This window comes from Corvus brachyrhynchos, unplaced genomic scaffold, assembly GCF_000691975.1.
Source record: "Corvus brachyrhynchos isolate BGI_N302 unplaced genomic scaffold, ASM69197v1 scaffold136, whole genome shotgun sequence".
NCBI classification, from domain to species: Eukaryota; Metazoa; Chordata; class Aves; order Passeriformes; family Corvidae; genus Corvus; species Corvus brachyrhynchos.
The window spans coordinates 7,259,534-7,285,059 of record NW_008239080.1 but is presented as its reverse complement, the minus strand read 5'-3'; the positions used below and the strand labels follow the sequence as shown (position 1 = coordinate 7,285,059).

Genomic DNA, 25,526 nt, shown 5'->3' with positions numbered 1-25,526 from the left:
CTGGCGCGAGCCGCCGCCCCGCCAATAGGAAGCCGAATATTTGCATGTTTCGCAAAGCCTTCTGAGACGAAATCTCACCCCAAAGAATTTCGCTAGAACTTTTAAACTGGGTTAAGAACTGGTTTGTCTTGGAAGGTTTTGTTGCTGCAAAGTGATCATTCCGTGCGCTGTGCCATTGGATTTTTGGCGGCAGCCGCAAACCGTGAGGTTAAGAGACCCTGGCCTCTTGAGCTATAAATACCTGCGTGTGCGAAGTCTATGCCTGGATGTGAGGGCGATCTGGCTGCGACATCTGTCACCCCATTGATCGCCAGGGTTGATTCGGCTGATCTGGCTGGCTAGGCGGGTGTCCCCTTCCTCCCTCAACGCTCCATGTGCGTCCCTCCCGAAGCTGCGCGCTCGGTCGAAGAGGACGACCTCCCCGATAGAGACGGTACCGTTCATCGGTCAAGGGTATACGGTAGCTGCGCTCCCCTGCTAGAACCTCCAAACAAGCTCAAGGTCCATTTGTAGGAGAACGTAGGGTAGTCAAGCTTCCAAGACTGCAGACACATCCAAGTGAGGCGCTGCATGGGGCAGTTTGCCATTGTTTTGTGCCTCGTACGCACATCCCTCGCAGAGAGGGTGTGTGTATGCAAAGCCGCTACTTTTTTTCACTTTATCGCTTCTCCAGCTTCAATTCCCCAATCACCTAGGAATCCGTGAGCTTCGCACGACACACACACGCCCCCCAGGTAAAATCAGAATCCTTGCACATGTAAATGTATTTTTCATCTAGTTCTTCACCTGTGCAAGTGGTTTTCAGCCCACTTAAACAGCTAACAAAAGGGCTGGGCTTGTAAGTTATAAATTGTCTTCAGCTTCTACTGCCTTGAAAGCCAGCGGAGAAGGCTAAAGAGGTGACACAGGACACTGAGAACAAAACTAGAGCAGAACAGACTAGACTAGACTAGACTAGACTAGAATAGAATAGGATTATTTTCCCTTGGGAGGGACCCACAACATTCTAGTTCAGCTGCCTGTCCTCCTGAAGTGTTATGCATGTTATAATTCAGTCTTGCAGGTAGTTTCAGAGGAGCTGACATCCAAGGAAGGACTCAGTGATGAGCTTTACATGGAGCTCACAGTATATTGCAGAAATTACATGCTTAGACTCGAATCATGTGGTCAGTGAATGTGCAGTGCCCCTCCAAGAAGGCTTATTAAAAAACTGAACCCCAACTACAAAAAAACAACCAAACAAAAGGCAAACTAAAGTGTTTTCATTAAAAACTGAATAAAAGAGCAGGTTAGTCAGTACTCCTTCAAGAATAACTTTATTCTGGGCAGGACATTTGACACAGAAGGAATGAAACAAGCATTTAGAATGTTTCTGAACGAAAACACTGAATAAACAAGAACCATTATTTCTCCCCTCAATGACAATTCTACCCCCTCCTTCCATATTAAATTCTAAAATGTTTTTTCAGTACGTTTTTGTCTTCACATTATGGAATATCCTGCTCACATCAACAGCCATATCAGATACAAAAACACCATGGGAGTGGGTTTTCTGGCTTTTTTTTTTTTTTTTTTTTTTGGCTAACATCATGGCACTTACACACTACTTTTAGGAAAATCTGGATTACAGAGGTGAATGAATCCACTGTTAGACTCCTTTATTTCCAGTGGTCACTATTATTACATGTTATGCCTAAGCCTGAGAAAATGTAAACAGTACAATTCTAAAAACATTTTCCACAAAGATGCTGCTAAACATTGAAGCACAAGGTAGCAGGTTACATATCATAAATTCTCAGATATGCTGCTTGTCCAGATTTCAGTATATAAAGACCTCCATCTCTTCCATCTCTGTACTGCACAGAGACAGCATGGTTAAAATACATAAACCCACCTCTGTCCTGCTCAAAAAGAACTTTTCCAACTTCAGTAAGAATTTGCTTGAGTAAAGGATACAATCATTAAATATAGCTAATTTTCTGTCTCACTAAGTGAAAACTAGCAGTGATTTTGAGTGCAATATTATTAGCTTTTTTCCCCAAAATAAAAGGCTTTAACTTTGGAAAGGAGGAGATACAAAAAAAAAAAAAATTAAAAGTACAGCTTCTTTTTCTAATCTTTTTGATGGACTGACTAAAGCCTGAATGCTATAGTCAAAAAAATCACTGAAGGTCTGATAAAGGTTCAGAGATTACAGGCCAGGTTCAGATTCATCCTGTGTTACTTGAATCTCACAGAGTTGTCCCCCTCCTTAGTGGAGAGACTCAGGTCTCTCCAGAGTGTTTGCATGTTCTCAAATGAGACAGATTTCAAGATGATTCTCACTCACCAGGGGTGAGTCACCTCACAACAAAGGAGCTCAACACTTAGGTATGATGAATCCAAGCCTCAGCCACCTGTTCTCATGACCTGTCTCCTTCCACTCCTAGGAACTAAGTGTACAGACCAGACTACTTTAATTGCCTACTTTGGTCTAGGGATACCAGGATAGGTTCAGGGTGCTCATTCTTAAAACAAATTACCCAGTGAGAAAATAAATTACATGGTATGTAGACATAAATACAGGTATTTATTTCCACCAAGAGAAACAACTATCTTTCCAGTTCTTGCACAAATATACGTATTTCCCTTTCCACTTACCCACAGACACCTACCAGTGTGTGCTTTAGAAATTAAACGGCTGCTTTACTTTCCTGGTAAGCATTGGCATCACTGCTGTGGAAGCAGTTAGGTATGGTTTGGAGTGAGTACTTGCTATGCCCAGATAACAGAGCAGCAGGACACAGAAGATGTCTTTGGCATGTGTAAGTCTTACATGCACACTTTTGCTCCCTCTTTGTCTTGTACTGTCTCACTGTGGGCTGAGCCCATAAAAGCAAACAGCGACCAATGCTCCTCGGGGTTCCCCCAGTAGCACTGAGCCAGCAGCCCACCTAGGGTGCAGATTCCTTGAAATCCCACATGTTCTCCATGGGAAGCACTGAAACGGCCAGAATCTGTTCTCAGTCCGGAGTCCACAGCAGCTGGCCCTTGTGTGTGCCAGCAGATCCCACAGAGAGGATCTCATTGGCACACAAGCCCTTCAGTTCCTGTGAAAGGGCTGGGAGCTGAGAACTGCACCTGCTCTGATCCCTTCAGGCTGCGTTTAAATCTCATAAATAAACCATTTGCCTGAGCTGATCTCACAATGAGCTCAGAAAGATGAGCATTTCTGCACACTTCTGCAGGAAGATGCATTCTCTCAGAACACTTCAGCTTTGGCAGCACTGCTCCAGAACACAGCTACGGAAGGTGTTCTCCCACAGCACTGAACAGTTTTATCTTTCTTCTGTAGAAGGAGGTGCAGGAATAGACAAATGCTGACTGTGATCTAAATTAATATTCTGCTGATAGCTGGACTCTGGCACTCCTTTCCAGAGCAGAACTAAAGCAGATTATGGGGCTACTTTCTTTTCTCTCTAACTTGATATAAATCATTCTCTCTTATAAACTGAGTTAAACTGCTCTTCAAAGAACTGTATAAGTTTCAGTGAAATCAACCACAGTTTTACAACATTTTCTTAACCGGATCACATTAAGATCCCATCTTTCCCTGCAGAGCCTCTGGGCCTAATTTATGGAAGTTGACATATTCTTCACATTGTAAATGAAGATGTATTGTGTGAAGAAGAACTGAGTATAAACATAAGCAAGCTTAGACTGACTTATTTCCTCTGGGTTGTTTTGGGGTTTTTTTTCCCTCTTAAGTGATTTAAAACAGTTGTGAAAAGTAAGTCAGCTGCATAGATCTTGTTTCCTTAAACTCTGTTGCTGGCATATCATTAATATTTTGTTACTCTGAAACCAGTTTTATTAATTTTATTAATTTACTATTAATTGTTAATACAGTCTTTAATAGGTCTTCAGATCTTATATTCACAATGAAAGAAAAAGAAGAAACAGAATCTGCTTTTTCTCCTTAGAAATCATTGGAACATTTAAATGAATTTAACAGAGGTAGGTTCACATTCTATTTCATAGTGAACAATGCCAAAGAACAACTTTAAAGCAGGAAAAAGGAACACTCTGTCAGAAAATGGATCAAGAGAAGAATACCCTTCACCAAACAAGAGTCCTCAGATTTGGTAAATTTGGATTGCAGTCCAACAAAAAACCTTTTAAAAGGCAAAAATAAATTTAAAAAAAGGTGCCTCTCACTGACATTCAGCAGTCTCTCAGTGACTGTAAAGGAGAGTGTAGACTGTTAAGTCACTCCTCTGATGCCAGTACAAAGGCAAATGGTCGGTCATAAGACAGCGGAAGTGTGGCATTGAGACATGGCATCACTGAAATTACACAGCCTCAATTAGCACATAAACTTTAGAAAATGTGTAATGAATGCTGCTTCCTCAGTACTTCTCCTTCACTGCAATATTGCACCACATATTTTTATCCACTTCTATCAAAAAGTTTAATCTAACAAAAAAGTTAATTTTTTTTAAAAGTTCATTATAAAAATTTGCTGTATAAAAATGCCAAATCCCCTAAGCCTTATATACAAAATGTATCACTTTTATGAAAATAATTGGACCCAAGTACATAACAAAACATTTTTATACAAAAACGTACAAGACTGCATTCAAATTAATGCAAATAAGTAAAAAAACCCTTCAAAAAATGTCTCATTCATGGAAGATCTGCTTCTTTTAAAGGTACAGGTATATAAACCTATACATGTCTGAAATGGTCTCACATTGGCCATTTCCTGGGAAGCATGCACTGGTCAGAGAGTATTTCCACAGGTCACCGGTGAGCGCCGTACTTCGCAGACCAGTCAACGCGCCCATGGATCGGCTCCGCGGCTGGCGGGAGAGGCATTAACCTCGGTGAGCTCTTGGTAGGTGAACTGAACGAGTGCCATCCAAGAAGGGGTCTGACTGACGTCAGAGAAGCAAAATCTAAAGGACAAAAAATACTGTGATATAAAGGTTCAGTGAACCCTGAACATCCACTGCATCCACACTGAACAACAACTGGATGCAGGTCCAGTTACTTCTTCAGGAAATAAGCCTCCTTTTTTAACAGTTTGCTGATGTGAAACAATAGTGCATCCAATCCCTAAAGACTCAGCAGACAAAGACTATTTACATCCCTGATTTGACAAGCGTGAATTCTGTGCCAGCTCTCACACCAACCTCTAGGTCCCATTGAAACAGGCTGTAGATAAACCCACATATTTAATAAACAAAAGTAAACATAAAGAAAATCCTTTGCCATATGAAGGAGAGGTTGCAAACAATACTTCCAGTCAGTCATATATTGACAAATAAAATAAAGCAAAGATAAGCAGTTCAGTGCTGCATACATACAGCATTACTGGAGTACTGACCAAGGGACCAAGAGAACGCTGGTACTATACTTACCAGAAGATGGATCCACAACTGGTGCTAACTGAACCCTCTGCCCAGCAGAACCTACTTCCTTCTTCAGAAACGAAGGGACATAAGCACTCGTTAGACCACCTGATCCTATGGGCCCTGAAAGAAATGACAAGGAACATCTTAACACAGTGGATCTCCCATACTATCAACAGATGACAAAGGTGTGCCCTGAGGGGTCATGTTCAAGACCAAGCCTGATCATGGACTGATCAAAACAAGAACTTAATTGAAGACACTAGAAATCCACAGCTCCTATACATACACCTGCATTTGGGAGACTGTCAGCATCAGACTGCATCACAGATGAATGGAAAACAGTTACAAATTATACCTGTCAGGGAGAATACATCTCAGCTTTTTCAAGGTTTCTCAAAGCTTCCAAAACTTAGCATTCAGTTGGAATTATCTTGTTTGACTTTCAGCAACTACGTGCTAAGAGTATATTGACTCTTGGTGTCTATGTGGTGAGTCTGGGGCTTTGGTACTACACAGAGCTCTTACTGAAGCCTGTGAGAGCACAACTTGAAAATCTGGTACAGAGTCACATTTCAAATTTTAAAAGCCAGTTACAAAACTTGTCCCTAAGATGAGCAGCTTTGACTGACCTGTAGGATAAGCCATAGATAGGGAACAAAACAGTCTAGAGTTATAGCACAGATGGACACTAAACAAGATATCATGCAGACCATTGCACACATGCCTACGCTGTACTATTGCAGTGGAAAGCCTATTGTGGGAAATGATGGTAATAAATAAAAAAGAGAAAAAACTAATTACATTCTATGCTGCTACAAAAGAAGCAAAAACTTCTAGAAGAGCCAGGAAGGAGACATGCTACGTATATAAAGGTTCTCATGTAGTTTAGCTGTTTACAGTGTCCTCCCATCTTGAATCTTTAAAGAATGATTTTCTGATTAAATTACGTCCAAAATTTTAAGTTGGGTTGTTTTTTTTAACCTGAGCTTCTAGAGGTCCAAAATGTTTATTTGGGCCAAGATTCAACACAAACTTTGGCAATAACATACTTTCTAAACAACATACAGAAAAGAAGTATGGCACTGCAGAACTGTATCACATGAAAACCTGAAGCCACAGTTTAGAGAGGAAATACACAGATAGAGTCTAGAAACATCAACATGATTAAGTGTATCTGATAAAATCTAATGTAAAAATCTACAAATTAATTACTTCAACTCAAACAACAGTGATTAAATACCTGAAATACCAAATGCCAAAAAAAACCTGAAGAAGAAAAATTGAAAAGTTTTGCTTTTTGTCTGAATTTTTAAAACTACAATTATTACATTATTTTAAACAACATCAATTAAAAGACATAATGATAGCTTTTCTTTGCTTTATTCATGTAAGAAGACTGGTGTGTATGGCTAGTTCAATTTATACCAGCTTCCTCCTGTGGTGACAGCCATTTATGCAGCCGGTGGACTGAAATGCTCTGGAAACCAGAAAATATGACTTAAAAAAAACTGAGGAGGGAAACTGAAAGCAAGATGAAATATTTCAGGTTGAACAGACCTAAGCTGTCCAGCCTTCTATGCGTGGGGTACTTCAGACTTGTGAGGATTCATTAGAAGATACGACTATGTTTCAGTTTAAGGCAGTCTCCCAAAGAAGAGTACTCATAACCAATTTTAACACAAAGACAGGGTAGCAGGTATCTTAGGAGCTGACAGTGTTTTGGGAATGGATCACTCCAACATACACCAGTGGGGAATTGCAGAGACATCACTTACCGTTTTTCAGAGTCTTAGCACACCTTCTTACCTGAATTCATCCTGTTGGTAGTACTTCCTCCCAAACCAGAAGTTTTCCCAGACAAACCAGAACTGGGCCAGGGATGAGATGGAGCAGACTCTTTGTTTGAAGTGGAGACTATGCTATTCCTTGTGCTTATTCCTATATTGCAAAAAATTCAAAGATTACTTCATTAAAATTCCTGTTGCCACACAGGCCTGCATGCATTCCACCTGATGCACAGTCTTAGAGCAGATGTCTGGTTCAACTTAACCAAAACCTCTCCCTTTCAGTAACTCTCTGGGTCACTCCCCATCCTCTCATAATACAGGAATGCTGTAACTAGCCACAGGCCCTAATCTGCAAACATCACAATGTATGTAGTTCCACTAGCATCAATGGCTGCTTAGATCACAGGGCAGGATCCTTACATCAGGGCCACAAATATTCTCAAGTCACAGAAGGTGAACCTTGCTATGTACATGAAATCTACGCTTCCCATAAAAGCCTAACGGTGACAACATAACCTGAGAGACAATACTAGCAATTCCATTTCTCATAGTACTATACTCGTCTTTGGTGTCTCTACTGCAAGCACAGATTATGCCAACAGTTTGCAGTACAGTTCAGATGTCACCTATTATTTGTATTTAACATAGAGCCCATATTTAAGCAGGGTACCTAACATTCAAGGACACACCCACAATTTATGATAAGGCTAAAGCAGACTTGGGATCAATGTGTTTTACAACCTCCTCTAGTAAAACAAGTTTTAGCTACCAAAACTCTACCTGAGAGACAATTTGAAAGTCAATTAATTGTTTCATGAAAAAAGACTGAGTTTGTTGTCATAATACCTTCTAGTTTACTTAATTCATTTTGAAACATTAGTACTACAAGTGAATGAATACTTAACACTACTTTTATGAATAGCCATTATGAGAAAGAATACACTTCAGCTCATTTTAAATACTAGCAGATATGCTGTCTGCCTCCTGTACTTCATCCTGCCCCAGCACTGGTCTCAGTATAGCAGAGGTTATCATGAAGACAGGCATGTAATTCTCTATAGAGACATGGATCTGCATTTTACTTAACTCCAAACTACAGCAAAGCATATTCCCACTACTAGTTAGCCTGTTGTTCATGGTATTATACACCCATGAGGTAAATGCACGGCACTTCTTTCCCAGTCTAGAAGACTAGTCTTATACTTGTTAGGGAGACAGGGAATAGTTTGGCACATGTACAGACATCTAACACACCTCCAAGTATAAAAGTATCCATCAGGAGAAGGAAGTACCAACAATCCTGTCCCCTTGCTTGTAAGCAGCACTTCTCAGTTGCTAGACTGCTAGAATGTAGTTTGTGTCATGGCCATCTACATTAGCAAAGCTCTTTCTCTCCTCACGTTCTTTAAGCAGTAGCCCCCTTCCACAAGGTGAAAGGATAACAGCTAATGTACCAATGACTATTTCATACTGCTGTTGGAATTGCAGGAAGAAAAGGAAAGTATTTTTTACTAACCAGGTCGATACCTAGAATGGTTTAAGTAGTGTTGCTTTGCTGCAGAAACTCTCAGTGTGGGAGCATCCTGCTGCAAAAAGGTTGCATGGGAAGTTCGGGCACTGCTGCCAGAGCCTACAGCATCCGAAGGCTTCAGATTCAAAATGCTTTCAAATCTGTAATTCAAAAATTGGTACACATATTGGTACACATCCAATTCTTACAGCACATGTTTATTCACAACTGGCTTTCTCAACTCCATCCCATCTCCAGGAATCATTTCCTTCTGTGTTTGCTACACTGTAAGCACACAGACAACAGGGAATATTATCAACCTGAAGTCATACAAGTGCCCCTGAAAATCACATTTGTACTTCTAGTTCCCTTATATACTGCTTTTAAAGTTTTTATAAATCACTCAGTAGGTTTCTCTCTTCTGTATACCATCCATGGAAACTGCAGCTTAGAGTTGTCCAAAACAGTTTATATGCATGGAGTATGTCAAAATAGTCCACATATAAAATCGAAAAGTATATGTTCAAAGATTAACTTGGGGAAACTTAAGCCCTTTTTTTCAGTGGGGAAGAAAAAAAGAATACAAAATTGTATAGAAATACATTTCCAGATACAAAGAAAGCATGAAGAGCAACAGCACTAAGAAAGAGAAAAAGGCCAAAGAAATAGACCAAACAGCACAAGCACATAAGAAGCCCCTTACCTACAAAGAGTTTCATCATTCTGCCTCTTCTTGTTTTTCAAGTCCATTCTCATGATGCAAGATGTGAAATCAAGGTCTTCTAAGTCATCCCAGTCTTCAGAACTCTTAACTGTCCTGGGAAGATGTCCCCATCTTCGCCTAGGTTTTGGTTTAAGTTCACCATTTATATTCTCAGACCCAGCAGATGTTTTCTGTATGAAGATTGATAAGAAACAAACCCATGTGCTTAGGCCATAAATCAGGTGACAGGAACAAAGAGGATTTTTTTTTCCCCTCTATCTCAAAGAGTAATAGTGGTAATAGAGCTGTAACAACACAATCTTCATCTTCCATTAAATGCGCTAAGAACACAATCTGTAGCCTGCCGACATTATTACTTATCTTCTGCATTTCATCCTGTAATAAAGTGTCTTGAACTGACAGAAGAAGAAATTTCTTAAGTCTCAATTCCAGTTCTACTCATGTTTCAGTATGCACCTCCCAAACCATTACCTTATGCTCAATTTTTACTTCTAGACCCATGCTGGGAGTAAGAAACTGCATGAATGCTTATGTTTCCACAAGCCTGTGTCTAGACATTTTAAAAAATTTTATCTCTTGCAGGACAGCACAGGTACAAATTTGTGTCTCTTCAGCCGTTGAGGCTCAGCAGTACATTTTGACCTTGTGTGACACTGGCCAGTACAGACCCTACTTATGACTGATTCACACTGTCTGCTCTCGTCATCTATCTTATTAGTCCAATCTCCGTATCAGTCAACAAGAAGGGTACATTCTCATGCCGAAAGAACAATCTGTTGGTTTCCACGTTCAGTATGGAAGACCAAAGGGAATACTATTCCCAGTCAATAAATTGGATGCCATAAATGGATGAAGGCAATAGCCTCCTTTCCCTCATTTCCATACTATTTAGCTTAATACTTTTTTCTCTAGCATCAATCCCATTAATAGTTTGAACACTGTACATCCTTTTTACTCATATGAAATCAGTGTCATCCTGTAAGTGGTGCTTTTCAACAAAGGGAAGCACAAAATGGCTCTAAAATGAGAAACTGACTTGCTTGTTTTACAACAACTGGATTTAGATTTCAATAGAGTAAGTCCCAGTTTCTATCAGAAATTGTAACCATTTTTTATTCCCAGTCACTATCCTTTCAGTAAAGAACCTTAAAAGAGAACAAGGAAAAGAAACACAAGGAAAAAAATTAGGCAGTATATCAGAAAGTTTATCTTATGCTAGGATGGACCTTTACCTGCTGAGGAACCTTATTGTGAATTGCAGGCAGACGAACCTGGTTAGACTTGTCCTCCTGTAAGTAGTTACCGTGCTCAGCCCCAGAGTTGTCTGTCTTACATGCGTACACCACATGCTGGGAAGACTGACTTTGTTGAAAAGGCCTTGATGAAATTCGGGCATTAGGTTTCAGAGGGGGCTGTGCTGGGGGGACAGGCTTAATATGCAGAGATGATTTATTGTGCAGTTCCTTTTGTTTTCCCAGTTCCTGAATGCCCAGGGCATGCCCAACCTGGAAGTATGAGTATCGAAGTGCCTAAAAAGTAATATAGACATTAGGCTTAGAAACCCATAGTTTTTCATTTACCCCAATCCTGTGTGTCAATAAAAATTTAATTTCCTTTTTTTCTGGGGTAGGAAACAGCAGAAGACCCATCTCTCAACACTAGATTCTAGTGAGCACAATCCACTTCAAAAAAATGCTACATTAGTAGAGAAGTTTCAAGAGATACTGAGTTATCAAATCCTCTGTGGACTAGTACAGAAGGAAAGGTTCTGCAGAATTAAGATTTTTAACCAAGTATATGGCATCTAAAGGCATGTTTCATTACATGCTGTCTCTTCATGTGTGCATGTGCAAACACATCCCCCCCATCATTACAGATTCAGCCAGCAAAACTCAATGACCCCAAGAGACATCCCATGTCTTCCGTTCTCCATTCTCCAAGATGGAATGAAGTGAAAGAAATACAACCCTTATGAAAATTAGCCTCTATCTTTTCTGACAGACAAGTTAATAAAAGTACTCTTATCCTGCCTTAAAAGTAATTAAGGAGTTGTCTGTGAAGGAAATTAATCTGCCTATCTTGCTACTTCAAGCATACTCATCTTCCCAAAGACCTCTTACTGCAAAAAACTTCTAAAAGCTCAGATTCCTCACTCTATTTGTACTTTACTGTAAAACATTTGTTAATGCTCTTAATACTGTTACAGTCAGTATTTTTTTGTTTTTCGTTACCTTTGAGAGCTCTTAATCTATTTCACTTTTAAACTGTTTTAATTAGATTTCAAGCTTTTTATTGCAATTTGTACTGAAGGTCTAATTAAATCACAAAGGTACAGCTACAGCCCTTGAAGTCAAGTCAGATTTGAACCCAGAATCACATCTGTTTTCCAAAAGGTGCCCTGCTCATTTAATTGAGTACTATCCGAAACCAGTGGCTACCACCACCCATATGTGCAGTATGGATGACTTGGGCAATGCTTATGCACAGGATGTTGGAACATACCTGCAGTGCACTTGAGCTGTGGCTGCCCTGCAAAAGCTAGCCTTACCCAGGCAACATTGGGCTGGAGGAACAGAGAGCAAGGTGGACTGACAGCTGGCGGAAAGGCCAGGCCAAAGGGTGGTGGATCAATGGAACAAAGTCTTGGCTGGAGGCCAGGAAGTATCTGTCTTCCCCAGAGGTCATTATCAGGGCAAACACTGTTCAACGCCTCCATTAATGGCGTAGCTGGTGGTGCAGAGTGCACCCTCTGGAAGTCTGCTGATGACACGAGTGGAAGGAGGGGCTGACAGACCGGTTGGTTGAGCCGCCCTCCTGTGGGACTTCTGCAAGCTGGTGAAATGGGCTGACAGGAACCTCATCAACTTAACAAGGGTAAATACCAAGTCCTGCACCTGGGAAGGAATAACCACATGCACCAGTACATGCTGGGGTCAACCACCTGGAAAGCAGCTTTGCAAGAAAGGTCCTGGTAGACACCAACTTGAACATAGATGATCTACCAAATACGCCCTTGCTGCAAATAAGACTAACTTCTGGGCTGCCTGAGCAGGAGTGTTCCCAGCAGGTCGAGAATGGTGATCCTTCCACTCTGCTCAGCACAGGTGAGGCCATGCCTGGACTGCTGTGTCCAGTTTTTGCCTCCCCAGCAGAAGAGAGAGATGGACATAATGGAGAGTCCAGCAAAGGGCCACAAAGGTGATTAAGGGACTGGAGCATCTCACATGTGAGGAAAGACAGAGAGCTGGGACTTCTCATCCTGGAGAAGAGAAGGTTCTTGAGGATCTTATCGAAGTATGCAAAAAAACAGAAGGGAAAGCGCAAAGAAGATGGAGTGAGTCTCTTTTCAGGGGTGCCCAGTGACAATGGGCACAAACTGAAACACAGGAAGCTCCCTCTGAACATCAAGAAACACTTTCTCACTCTGAGAATAACTGAGCACTGGCACAGGTTGCCTAAGGCAAGGTGGTTGAACCAGATTTCAGCCATTCTGTGGCGAACAGCAAAGAAAGAACAGCATCACAGCCTGCAGCCATACATCCTACCTTCTGCTATTCCTACCTACTCTGCTGCTATTCACAGTGACTGGGTTACACTTAATTCAAGTGTATTTGCATGCTGCAGTCACACCTTTGATCATCGAGCATATACCCCAAGCAGTTAATGTTTCATGCAAAAGAATGATGACACTCTCTTAATTACCCGCCTTTGTCTTGCAAATTGTTCTTGGATTCTCCTCTTCTCCCTTCTAAGAACTGCACCCCTGAGCAACTGCTAAATGACTGTTCCTTGCATTAAAAGAAAAAAAATCACAAGCAGAAATGAGAAAAAGGAAACAAAATCAAACCTGAGTAGCTGTTGGCCGCTTTTTGGGGTCCCACTGAAGCATATCTCTCATGAGCTGCACTGCTTCACTGCTAGCATTAGGTATGAGAGTTTTTAGGTTGTTAGGTACACACTGAGGCCAGCGAAAATTCATGGAAGCTGAAAGTTGGTAGCCTTCAGGCCAGTCGTTCTGAAAGAATGAGATTTCCAAACACAAAAAAAGGTCAAGCTGTAAAGTATCAGTGCCTAAGCACTCTAGCACATATTTTACCAGTAACAGACTGTGTCCAACTTGCTCTGGACTTATATTGAAAATTTCACTAAAAATCTTCACCTCAAACCTCTGGTGAGAGGTGAGTCTTGCTGTACATCCAACAGAGTCAAGGGCACAAATGGAACCAGGAAATAGGAATCTCGCCATGATCCCAATTTTTAGCCTCTTAAACCATAGGTTTATACGCAATGTACAAGAGAAAATTTAATTCCCACCTAATGAAATCACAGTCTAAGGACCTAGTTTGCTGTTCAGGGATCTGTTTCTCCTCCTCTCTGTGTCAGCTTTTACAGCATAATTACATAATGTTTACTGCACAGAAAATAAGCTTTAATTTAGATTATTATATCTGAGATCAATACCATAAATTAGCAGTAAGGAGGAAAATTTATTATTTTTATGCTTACTGCTACTGTGTCATTGTGTATTGTAGAACAGCTCCAGGATTACTGCAGTATGGAACACCACTTCAGTTACCTTTTTTGGGGTCCCTAAGACTTGGCAAATTTTGAATATAGTATCAATTTCACTGGCGCCTGGGAAGAGAGGCCTCAGTGTGTAAACTTCTGCCATTATGCAACCAACAGCCCAAATATCTATTGGAGAACTGTAGCAGGTGGATCTCAAAAGGACTTCAGGAGCCCTGTACCTGTAACAAGAAAGAAAAGGAAACCCCAACAATCAACACAATTCAAACATACATGAAATAACTCACCTCTTCATTCTTTGCTATTAAGAGCAAACATCCTTTAAAAACCTCCTCTCCTGTACACAGACCTTTTCTTTTTTTGATTAAAACTACATAAGCTTCTGTAAACTCTCTTATACCTTCCTGACATGCAACAATCCTAGCATGTTCCCACCTGCCTTACCCCACTCCCTCTGTGCTCCTGCCATCTGTAAACTGTCTTGCACTAACTGAAGCTTTTCAAGTTATGGCAACTTTAAATAAAAGTTTCATAAGGAGGAGGCATTAAAAGTGGTATAACGATCAGCACAAATTCAGTACTGTACTGCTTTAAAGTGTCAAGTTCCTACAATGTAGCTGAGTACTAGCACTTACCATCTTGTGGACACATAATCAGTGTAAGGAGGTCGAGATCGGATTTCTCGGGCTAAGCCAAAATCTGCAATTTTCACAAGTTCTGGTCCCATGCAAAGCAGATTTTCAGGTTTCAAGTCCCTGTGGAAGAACCCTGAAATTCAAATGAAATATTGATGTGGATTGCAATGTCATAGCTGTATCCTTTACTTCCCAACTGGATTGTTTTATTTTAGTTCTTAGCATTGAAGCTGGAACAGCATCACACAGACGTCAAAGTCTTAAGTGATCAGCAGAGCTGGTCAGTACAAGGTTGTACAGTTGGACTGTGAAAAACAGTACACACAAGTTGGCTATCTTGTAACAATTCAGAGCATTCAGTCAGACAGCTCCTTCAAGAAAGTGAGACTTCTCTACACCATTTTAATGCTAGCTTCATTCTAAATGGAAACTGCCCAATGAAGTTATTGATCAGTTACGTAACGTTATTTTAAACAATATATGAAAATGAGGGGGTTTTTGCATTTTGAACTTCTTTTTAAATCTCAGAACATAATCTGCAAGCACTCAGCTACTCATCATCCTGTAAGAAGATCTCAGTGTATTTTTTTAGTGCCCTCTGCATTCAGCAAGAACTGATCATGAATGAATGTTTCGCAAGAGCTCCTTCAATACAAATGAGAGAAGAGGACTGGAGTATCACTGACTACTGTCTCTGAAATTTGCTTCCACCGTTAGCCTGCAAATCTTGTCCTTATGCTTCTTTCTTGCAAGCATCTGAAACCACCGTTCCTATCTACAGCTCCCTCTGTACTACCTTACTGAGCTCCTTTTCAGAGACTCCAATATGCTTACTTCTTCCATGGGTTGGAATATGCTCCCACAGAGAATGGACTAAACATTCACACAGGATGTGTCTATACTGTCCACCATAACTAGATTAGCTTTTGTTTGTTAGATTAATGTATAACAGCATTGAAGACATAGTGCTGTAGGTATCTGCTAACCAGGACACTGTATCCTTCCTAGGGATGTTGAGTTGACGTTCTGGTGCCAGCTTGAGCTACTGCCTCTCTATGGAATGTACTAGGCAGAGCAATCAAGGCTTTTCTTAGCATTTAGTGCAATCACGTCTGTATTTTGCTGCACAGACATGCACCAACAGAATGCTTGTGAGGCAATTTATTTCATGACAAACTTGTAAAAAGAGCAATCCGTTGTGTGCTCAAATATAAGAAGATGCTTAAGAGTTTGGATGGACAAAGAATGCAAAAAGTATACTTGACAAGCATTTCTATGCCATACAGGAGCAGAACAGAGAAATACAGAGAGGGCAAAAAAGTTCATGTGATTTTTTCCAAAACTGTTGCAGAGAGAATCTTGGGAGACCCACTCTTACACTGTGAGCCACAATACCATCACAATCATCCTGTCAGGCCTGCCAAACATTTCCAGGTGTTTTTAACTACAGATTTGCACCATCTTGGCAGAAGTGAAAGTCTAGTGTGGTAGCAGGTCAGTGAAAAAGACAGTTAGTTTTGACATAGAACTGTTCAGTCTTCACAGCTACAGTAAGTTAAATAGCAATAAAAGCTGTTCTGAAAGGCTGTGATCCATTTGACAATTTATTGAAAAAAGGTAGCTTAGAAAAATATTATGCAAAAATCTATCTTCACAGATTATACATGTCACTGCAACAGACTAGAATTTAGTTTGGTTTCAGATGAGTATCCAAAATCCATCAGAAGAGCAAATAAAGCCATTAGCTTGAAAATATTTTGGAAAACACAGTTTTCCTTATCAGAAGGGATAACCCAGAGAGCTCTCCAGCAACAGACCCTACAGTGCATCTAGCAGACAGAATTGCAGAGGTCACCAAAACATGGTGAGGAAGCTATAATTGAAATAAGGTGTTTGAGATTTTTTTTTTGTTAGTTAAGTGGGTCTTGTTACTACTGGCTCGTACATCAGCTTTAGCTTTTATCATTGTTGGAAAAATTAATTGGAAGCCCATGCAACAAAAGCTGTTTGTCACTCAGACTTTATTACTTTAAATGTGTCTTATAGAGAATGTGCATTTTATTCAGGTATCTGTGTGTACCTTGAGAAAAGAGTAATTTCTTCTTTATTCTCACTCTCAGGGGACCTCTAAATCTATCAGGAAATGTGTCCATTAACATCCAATGAGTTTGAGAGTGGCCAGCTGCCAGACTGAGAAAGTGGAAATCTACAGACAAGGAACTGAGCAAACCTCCAGACTGAAGTATTAGTCAACTATAAAATACAGGTATTTTCAGTAACCTGATCTCTCATATAGTGCTATTCTTTTGATCACTCCTCCTACTAAAGTTAGTAATGTAATTGCTAGTATATTCATCAAAAAACTTACACAAACATTATCTGGCTCTAATTTAGAATGCTTATAGCTAAAACGTAACTTACCATGCTTATGAATAAATGCAAGCCCTTGCAGGATCTGATACATAATATTCCTAACGGTAGACTCAGGGAACAGTTTGTTTCTGTGGAATAAAAGGGAATAAATAATTATTAATTATTAAATTCACACATCAGCTTATGCTTTCTAATGAACCAAAGATAAAAGGTAGAAATGACAATAAAGCTGCTAGTCAGCTTTTCATATTTGCCTATTATCTTTTTTAGTTACAGAAGAAATTCTTATCTCCTCTACAGTCCTTTGGCACAAAACTGGCAATTTAACTAAGAATTAAGCAAATAAACCACATTCTTAAAGGTTTGACTTACACAATGTCTAACAAGTCCAAGGCCTAGCTAAACCATAGAGAATATGATGCACAGCATACTTTTAAAGACATCTGGGCTTTTTGTTTTCATAAGAAGGTAGGATATCATGCATTTCTAAGAAATTCCTAAAGATAATTGGTTATAGACTTGAATCATTTCTTCAAAGTTCATTATTTCATATAATTGAAAATCAGCACCCATACATATGTGCCAAATTAAGCTACAGTTTTATATACCTGTGCATGCAGACTAAGTATTTTTATGCTTAAAAAGGTATTTTATGTAGCATTCACATATTGTAACAAAAACATTATTTTGTTAAATCAAGGAAGATTATTGTCATCTGCCAGGCTGATACCATGGTCTATAGAGAGAAACAATTCAAAGCAGGGAATGTTGCCCTCAGTTATCCTCTGGTGGATGTTATCATGGCCCAAAGGCTAAAATTAAGACTTTATTAATGCTCCAGCAAATATCAAAAAGCTAGATTTTATTAAGAATGCTGACGAATGAAACAGGCAGTCTTTGGTCATGTCAGCTCAAATTGCAAGGAAAAATAATTCCTGGAAGCAACCCAAAATTTGACACCTCTTGATTACTGTTCCAACTACTTTTTATTTATTCATTTATTTGAGGAAGCCATAAAAGAAGAGGTGGTGCTACCACTCTCTTATAAAAAAGCATGGTTGGAATACTTACATAGACAAAAGTTCTAGGTCCAATGCTTCCTCAGTGTGAGGGCTGTTACCCAGCTCCTATCTCTCAAAAGAGCACCCTACTCACCTGCCACACTAATCTGGGACAAGACACTGGAAACTCTCATTAGACTGGCCTGGATATGCTCAAAGGTGACAGCCATAGCTCCCACTACAGCCTGCAGCTTTAAGCCATAGTGATCTAAGCCTACAAATGATCCAAAGTCCTTTGAACAGTAACAGGGGTGTTAAAAGCACATTACAAAAGTAATTAATTTGTATCAGGAATGGGTGATGCTATTACATACCTCTCTTTCATTAACTGATAAAGATTTTCCTTCATGTATTCAAACACAAAATACAAATGATCATTTTCCCTGATAACTTCTTTCAGCTTTACCACATTGGCATGGTTTAATTTCTTCAAAGACTAGAAAGAGAAAATACAAACAGCATTTTACAAGGGTCTTAATATAGCGAAAAAAGAAAAAAAAAACCAACTTATTTCAACTGTTGTTGAAGAATTAACTTCAAAAACTCTTTGGTGTCTTAAATAATCAGACAGCTCTGAGAACAAAGGCCAGATCTCCAAGTACTACCACATACATATACAGTCTATGTAGTAATTTAATGTGCTGGTCATTCAAAAGCCAGCTATCTGCTATCACTGTAAGCACCAAAACAATTGCATTTTCTCTGTAAGTAACTTTTTAATGGCAGAATTCACATCCTTCTTGCACCTGCACTGGTAACAGTCAGGTCAGAGTCAGGACTAAAAACAACCCTGGAAAGCCTTCCTTGGTACTGTGGATTAACCTCTGTGGGCAGCTGAGCTTGTTCAGCCCTCCAAGCGGGATGGGGAAAATAATCAGAAGGGCAGGAAGTGAGACAACTCATAGGCCGAGATACAGAGTTTAAAAGCCAAGCATGCAAGCAAAATACAAAATTCATTCATTGCTTCCCACGGGCAGGCAGGTGTTCAGCCACCTCCAGTACAGCAGGGCTCCATCACATATAATGGTAACTTGGGAAATCAAATGCCATCACTCTGAAGGTCTCCTGCTTCCTCCTCCTTCCCCCAACTTTTGTTGCTCAGCACAATGTCACATGGGATGTCCCTTCGGTCAGCTGGGGTCAGCTGTCCTGGCTATGTCCCCTCCCAGCCTTCTGTCCACCTTCAGCCTACTCACTGACAGGGAAGCATGAAAGACAGAGAAGGCCTGAGGTTGTGAAAGGACTGCTCAACAAAAACTAACACATGCCTGTGTTGTCAGGACTGTTTTGGTCAGAAATCCAAAACACAAACTCAGAGAAGCTGCTATGAAGAAAAGTAACTCTACCCCAGCCAAAACTAGCATATTTGGGTCTTCCTTCTTTACATACACTTCCTTGGGTATCTTTTTTTTAGATTTTTAGTGTATTCGACCTTAATTTTTACATGGTACTGTAATAAAATGACCTAGATTTTCTGCATGTTTTCGGTGCTGAGCATAAATTAAGGAGGTCCTTAAAGCATACCCCCAATGTTTCACTGGCATCAGAATTTCATGCTAAATGTCTGCCCCCAAGCCAACTACAGAGAAACAACTGCATGTACAAAAGTTAATGCTGCGCAAAGGGCGTGTGTTCTAAAGCTCTGAAAAACAAACACCAATCAGCTCCAGGTGTTGTGACAGGAAAGCTCTCACTCACACACTCCCCCCCCCCCCCCCCCCCCCCCCCCCACTGCAAGGAGGAAGCAGCTCTCTACAATCAAATGATTTTTTGCAAGACTACAGAATTTCAATAAGCATTTTCCTAAGACTACAGACACTCCCTTCCAATGCAGAGTCAGGAAACAGAACTGTAATGTCATATGCCACAGCTCACACTGGGACTAGTTTTTCACGGAAGAGTTGTAAAGAATTTGATGTAACCCCAGAACGTGACAGTGATCGTCTAAACTGAAGTCAACCACTGAAGAAAACAAGTACCTTAACCTCCCGAAGGTTCATGCATTCCTCCCAGGAATAAAACTTTCTCTTCATTCTACAAAAGTAGAGGGGAAAATAATGACTAATGCATTGAAAACATCAACTGTTCTTAGAACCAAAAGTCTCACTGCATCATAACAATTCAGTTCTTCCATCAAAATAGAAGATGTTAGTTCCTTTGTCAAAAAACTTTCCATCTCTAGACAAGGTACACTCACACAGAATTACCCGAATACACACTCAAATAGAATTACACTCAAATAATAATTACTATTACACGGGAGTGCATTTTTCTGTGTATATATATATATATATATATATATCTTGCTGAAAATAATTCAGAGCCTTCAACAAGCCTAGGCATGCTAATTTTCTTTCTGGTATAACAATGTGGTGGAGTAGAGTCTGTAAAAGGAACAAGGGTAGTTTTGACAATTATGAACAACTCAGAGGAAGGTTTTAAAACAAATTAAATGAAGATCCAATCACCTCTCTGGGTCTCCAATTCTATTATATTCTCCTTACTCCTCTTCCCTATTACAGATTTCTCTGTAATTTTAGTATCTTGCTGTATTTCCACGTTTTCCTTTGTCCACTGCTTCCTATGTTTCTCCTTCCCTTGCAAGGTGCATCTATCGTGCCAACTACTTGTCAAATTCTGCTTTTCCCTTCAAGCTTATAAGCGACTCTGCTCTAACAGAAACAAACTGCATGGCAGTTTTCTCCTAAGCCAGAATATAACCCTGAACACATTATTTTTGTGTGCTCATACACATTTTGATTACCACTCAGTTGAGATGTAACTCTGTGCTTTAGGACCAATAGGATGAAGGCTCACACACACATGCACACAGAAGATCACAGATTAAAACTTACAAAAATACTCAACTGTGTAGAGTCTGGATTTCAGAGGGAGTTAGGCACTCTGTGAAGATATGAGCCTTTGCCTTTAATGATAATTCAGTATTACATATTATTGTAGCAAGTTTCCAGTTTGAAATCAGCTCTTACAATTAGAGTATTTTTAAGAACTACAAACCCTTCATGTCATAAAGGGGTCGGGGTTATTTTTTTCTGAGCAGTGTTTTTGCAGTTACTGTCTTGTGCACTCAGTTACCAGGCCACTTCTGTTTTTAATAAAGGACTGGCATTAACGTGTAAGCTAAGAGAATGCTTCCAGCTTGTTCTGATTTTTCTGAGTTTCTCCCATACTGCAAACTGAAAATCAAAGGTGCCTCTAGCAAGGTCTGATACAGGCAAAATACCCTCAGCATAGAGGATTCAGAAAGTTGAAAAAGCCAGCTATTGACTGCTCATACAAAACACCATTGTACTGAAAGCTTTTTTGACAAGTCTGTCCCTGGGTCTTGGTTGGTATTTCAGGAAGGTGCCTGCAATGCTTTACAGCTGTTTCTTACCATAGCTAGGACAAATAAGCCATTTACAAACTAAGGTCACTGCCGAAGCAGCAGAGAAAATCAAATGAATTTCTCAAGGAAAATCTTAAGCTGGAAAGACCAATATGCAATAGCATAAAAGATACAGATAATGGACAATGACATAAATTGTGTTAATTATCACTGCAGTATTATTATTACATTGAAAATTAGACTACAAAATATATGCTCCATGTAAGCAGCAGTGAAAGGGCTGTAGATTTCATAGCAGCACTGCAGAATACTCTAATACATACCACGTTTGACTGCACATAGCAGCAGAGTGCTGTTATGATAAGCCTTTGTATCTCACCCTCTTTATCTCCTGCTGAGGCCTTGGAGGATACAAGGAACTTGAGTTTTTCACGTGGCCCCAATACAACTCCATACAAAAAAGTGGCATGAAATGTGAAGTACTCAAACCAGCATGACCAAGTTGATGCAGACCTAGAAAAGAAAAACCTGGACTATCCGTTGTTAAGTAATGTATGAAAACACTTACTTTTTAATGGCTATTAGCTCTCCAGATTCAATGCTTCTCCCTAGGAGAACAGAGCCGTAGGTCCCATCACCAAGCTGTCTGATAGTTTTGTACCTATTCATGATGAGGATACTTTAGCTGCAAGTGCATTTCAGTCCTTAGCATTTCTTGTGTTTTTTCTCCTCCGAGCGTAACCAGTTCTTTCTGTGGCAGCATAAATATAGAGCACTCAGGACAGTGTGAACAGTTGCAGGAATCATGTTTTCAAGACTTAGCCTTTGGTCTGAAAGCACAGAACACAATCCATTTGATTTCTGTACCCTTCTGAGATTGCTTGTTTGCAGATTCCACTCTCCTCTAGGAGGACAGTCCTCATCAGCCATACACAAACACTCGTCTTGGTCTCTCACCAGAGAGGGCCAGCCTGTATCTGGATGTGACTCGGTATGTTCCCCAAAGCCACTCTTATGCTAAAGCTAAAGGTACCTTACAGCAAGCTTGCAGACAGCCCTGATGGGAGACACTATTGCTTAAATCAGAGGATAAAATCTCATGGCCTGGAGAAAACAGTCTGGTAACAGAAAAAATGAAGCTTTACAATGCAATAGGAGAGGCTCTGTCCTAGTCAAATTATTAGACATGTAAGTTACCATCTTACAAGTCACACTGCCATCAGTTAAACCAATATCCTGAATTTCCATAAGATCCTGTGTGAGAGAGCACAGCCACATGCATTCCCTTAAAGCGTTCAGAGGAAGAATATTACATTCATGTCAGGTAAGAATAAATTATTTTACTACAGTAACTCTAAGCATGAATCGGTTTCTAGAAGTAGCAGCTACATCAGATTATCTACCTGATCTTTTGCTGTGACACTGTATGAACAAAATGATCATAGAATGGTTTGGGTTGGAAGGGACCTTAAAAACCTTCTAGTTCCAACCCCTGTGCCATGGGGAGAGACACCTTCCAGTACCCAGGTTGCTCAAAGCCTGACCCAGTCTGGCCTTGAATCCTTCCAGGGATGAGGCATCCACAGAATCTCTGCTAGATAACAAAGCAAAAAACTTCTTATTTCTAGTTTAATGTAATTGTTGCTGGTATTTCCTCCACTACAGTTTAGAAAAAATGTAATCTATTCTTTGTAAACTAACCATACATTTGAAATAAAACAGAATTCCCCTGCAAGGAAGGTTTGGTCCCTACGTTCTCTTATTCTCCACCTCTTAAAAAGACAGCAATACTCATGGCTTGTGACTTTTGCATTCTGTAACATGTATTTTAACTACATTTTCACAATTTTTTTTGGTAGTAGCCTTATATCTCCCGTATTTCACAAAGCTGTATTATGATTTTAGAAGTAATGGGAGTATATTACTAGAACTCTGAACTGACATCATTGCAGAGCCACAATCCAGTAGATTCAAGATGTTGTGAACATCCTTTATTTTCCATCTTCTAAACCTACTAGTCCTACTAATACTGATACAGGAACAAAGATCAGGAAATATGAAGTTAACATACCTTTTGACAATTTACCCATTGAGTAGCATGTCTCTAAACCTATCTCAGACACTGGGTAGTGTCTCAGACAGGCAGGAGGAACTACCCTCTAGCAGTACCTGTTTCTCTCCACACACTACTACAGAGAACCAGAACCGAGCACCTTACATTAGAGACCTAATTCCATAGTTTGTACTACTTGCCAAGGAACACAGAGCCTGTCTGTAACAACAGCAGTTTGGAGTACCAGTTCCTTTTTGGCTGGTTTTCAGGCTGTGCACCTGAATGGCATAAAGCTATGTTCAATGATCTGCATCCAGGTTAAAAAGCTTTAAGCTGGTTACTCCAGCTGGTCAGTGACTGGATGGCAACTCAGAAACTTTTATTCAGATCCTTGGCAAAAAAATTTCAAACACCAACAAATCCTTGCATGTTCTTTTAGTCTGAAAATCTAAAATTTATTAATATTCAAACAATTTTATACAGTATTTCAAATCAACACAGATGGGACTTGTGGACTCTTCAGCACATACTGCCCTAACAACAGAGTTCTGAAACTGTGACCCTAACAGATGTGATGTCTTACAATTCACAGACTCCTATGCTGTCGCTGACTCACCATTCACATATCCCTTTCAGGGAACTGTGACTGAAGAGTGGAGGAGCACCTTTGCTTCATGTTTGATAACCACAGCAAAACTAAAGATGTGTAACACTACTAGCAATAATCACCAGTAGCTGGATAGATTGTTTATCTAATGTCTCTTGAGCAGATGAAGTGGTGAACCTAACTGCTTATTCCTTGCTGAGGATACTAATTTAAGTCCCTCTCCTTTCTACAGCCACCAATTTTCACAAAACTTGTATGAAATTATCTTTGCAATTCCAGCTCTGGTGTCAAATGTGACCAAACTAGACTAATCGAAATATTTTTGAGGAATAAAGCTGAGCAGAGCAAAAAAAAACCGAACAAAAAACCCCAAACAAACAAAACCAACAAACCCCAAGAAAACCAAAAACAAAAACCCCCCAAATACAAAACCAAACAAACAAAAAAACAAAACACAAAAAAACCACCCACACCCAAATCAAACAAAAAAACAACAAAAAAAATCAAAACAAAACAAACAAACAAACAAACAAAAAAACCAAAAAACCAACAAAAAACCCCCCAAACCAGTCAGAAAACAGAGATTTCAGTGAGGAATGCATGTTAAAAAACAGTCCAGGACGCACAGAAGTTACCCCAGCTCCTATGGAAGCAAAAACCCACCTGTATGAAAAGCCACTGACCAAACCCTAAATAAAAGTCTTCTCTGGGTAACTCAATCAGCACCATTTCTTCTTGAACTTCATAGTGAAGTTGTTTTTAAAAATCTGCTTTACTTGGCCTTCAACTGCTTTGCCTGAGTCCCACTGAAATCACTGAAAAGAGCATGAGTCTCCGACAAGCAGTCTGCAGACCTACAACATGCATAATCTAATTTAAAAGTACTATCTACACCAATTCACATCGTTAGAGGATGCAAATATAAACTGCAAAAATATCTTGAAGTAAAAGGTGTGTTGATACTAAAAGTAAAATGTAAACCCCTTATTTTCACCATATTGTAACACCGTGTTCAGACTCTACCTTACCTGTAACTTTTTCCCCGCAGAAATCAACCAGTAATGCGCCTTTAACAGCAAGCTTAATTTAATGCATCGAGACTACTTTCTGACTAAGTACAACTCAAACCTACTATTTAGCTTATGAACCCTTTAAATATGTATCCACTCCTGTTTGAAGGGCTGAAGCGCCGAGAACTGAAAGCGAAACTGGCTCACTCTGCCACAGCTGAGAAACGCAGACAGTAAACAATCAGCATGTGCCTTTTTAAACTTGTGCTGTGCTCCGGCAATTACTCGAAGGTATTACTAGTAAGTAGGAAGCGCTGAGAAAGGCGCGGTCCAAAGCCGTGGGTGTCCATGGGTGCGGTCCCAGCGGCTGCCGCGTTTGTTACAGAGGGCTCTGGGGGTGCCCCGTGAGCTGCGCACCAAGGCAGGGACAGATGTGCGGTGGCGGGTTCGCCACTCAGGCCGAGTCCCAGCCCCCGCCCGGCCTCTGCGCTGCG

General features: G+C 40.1%; 1 protein-coding gene across 5 annotated transcripts in view; it reads right to left on the bottom strand.

Annotated features, from left to right (window-relative positions):
* Positions 1 to 1,300: 1,300 nt before the first annotated feature.
* The window catches only part of ICK (intestinal cell (MAK-like) kinase), a 26,736-nt gene continuing 2,510 nt past the window's right edge, over positions 1,301 to 25,526 (bottom strand). For 2 of the 5 annotated variants that reach the window (XM_017739288.1, XM_008637643.2), the window contains exons 2-14: positions 21,931 to 22,192; positions 19,993 to 20,047; positions 18,328 to 18,449; positions 17,001 to 17,080; positions 14,580 to 14,712; positions 13,994 to 14,165; positions 13,265 to 13,432; positions 10,650 to 10,946; positions 9,397 to 9,587; positions 8,700 to 8,854; positions 7,203 to 7,334; positions 5,403 to 5,516; positions 1,301 to 4,937 (exon numbers count right to left, since the gene is read on the bottom strand). In XM_017739288.1, the coding sequence (XP_017594777.1) occupies positions 4,783 to 4,937; positions 5,403 to 5,516; positions 7,203 to 7,334; positions 8,700 to 8,854; positions 9,397 to 9,587; positions 10,650 to 10,946; positions 13,265 to 13,432; positions 13,994 to 14,165; positions 14,580 to 14,712; positions 17,001 to 17,080; positions 18,328 to 18,449; positions 19,993 to 20,047; positions 21,931 to 22,031 (1,875 nt within the window). In that variant the 5' untranslated portion in view covers positions 22,032 to 22,192 and the 3' untranslated portion in view covers positions 1,301 to 4,782. Of the gene's footprint in view, positions 4,938 to 5,402; positions 5,517 to 7,202; positions 7,335 to 8,699; positions 8,855 to 9,396; positions 9,588 to 10,649; positions 10,947 to 13,264; positions 13,433 to 13,993; positions 14,166 to 14,579; positions 14,713 to 17,000; positions 17,081 to 18,327; positions 18,450 to 19,992; positions 20,048 to 21,930; positions 22,193 to 25,050; positions 25,503 to 25,526 lie in introns of those variants that run through there. The other 3 variants (XM_017739287.1, XM_017739289.1, XM_008637644.2) reach the window with 3 other exon arrangements.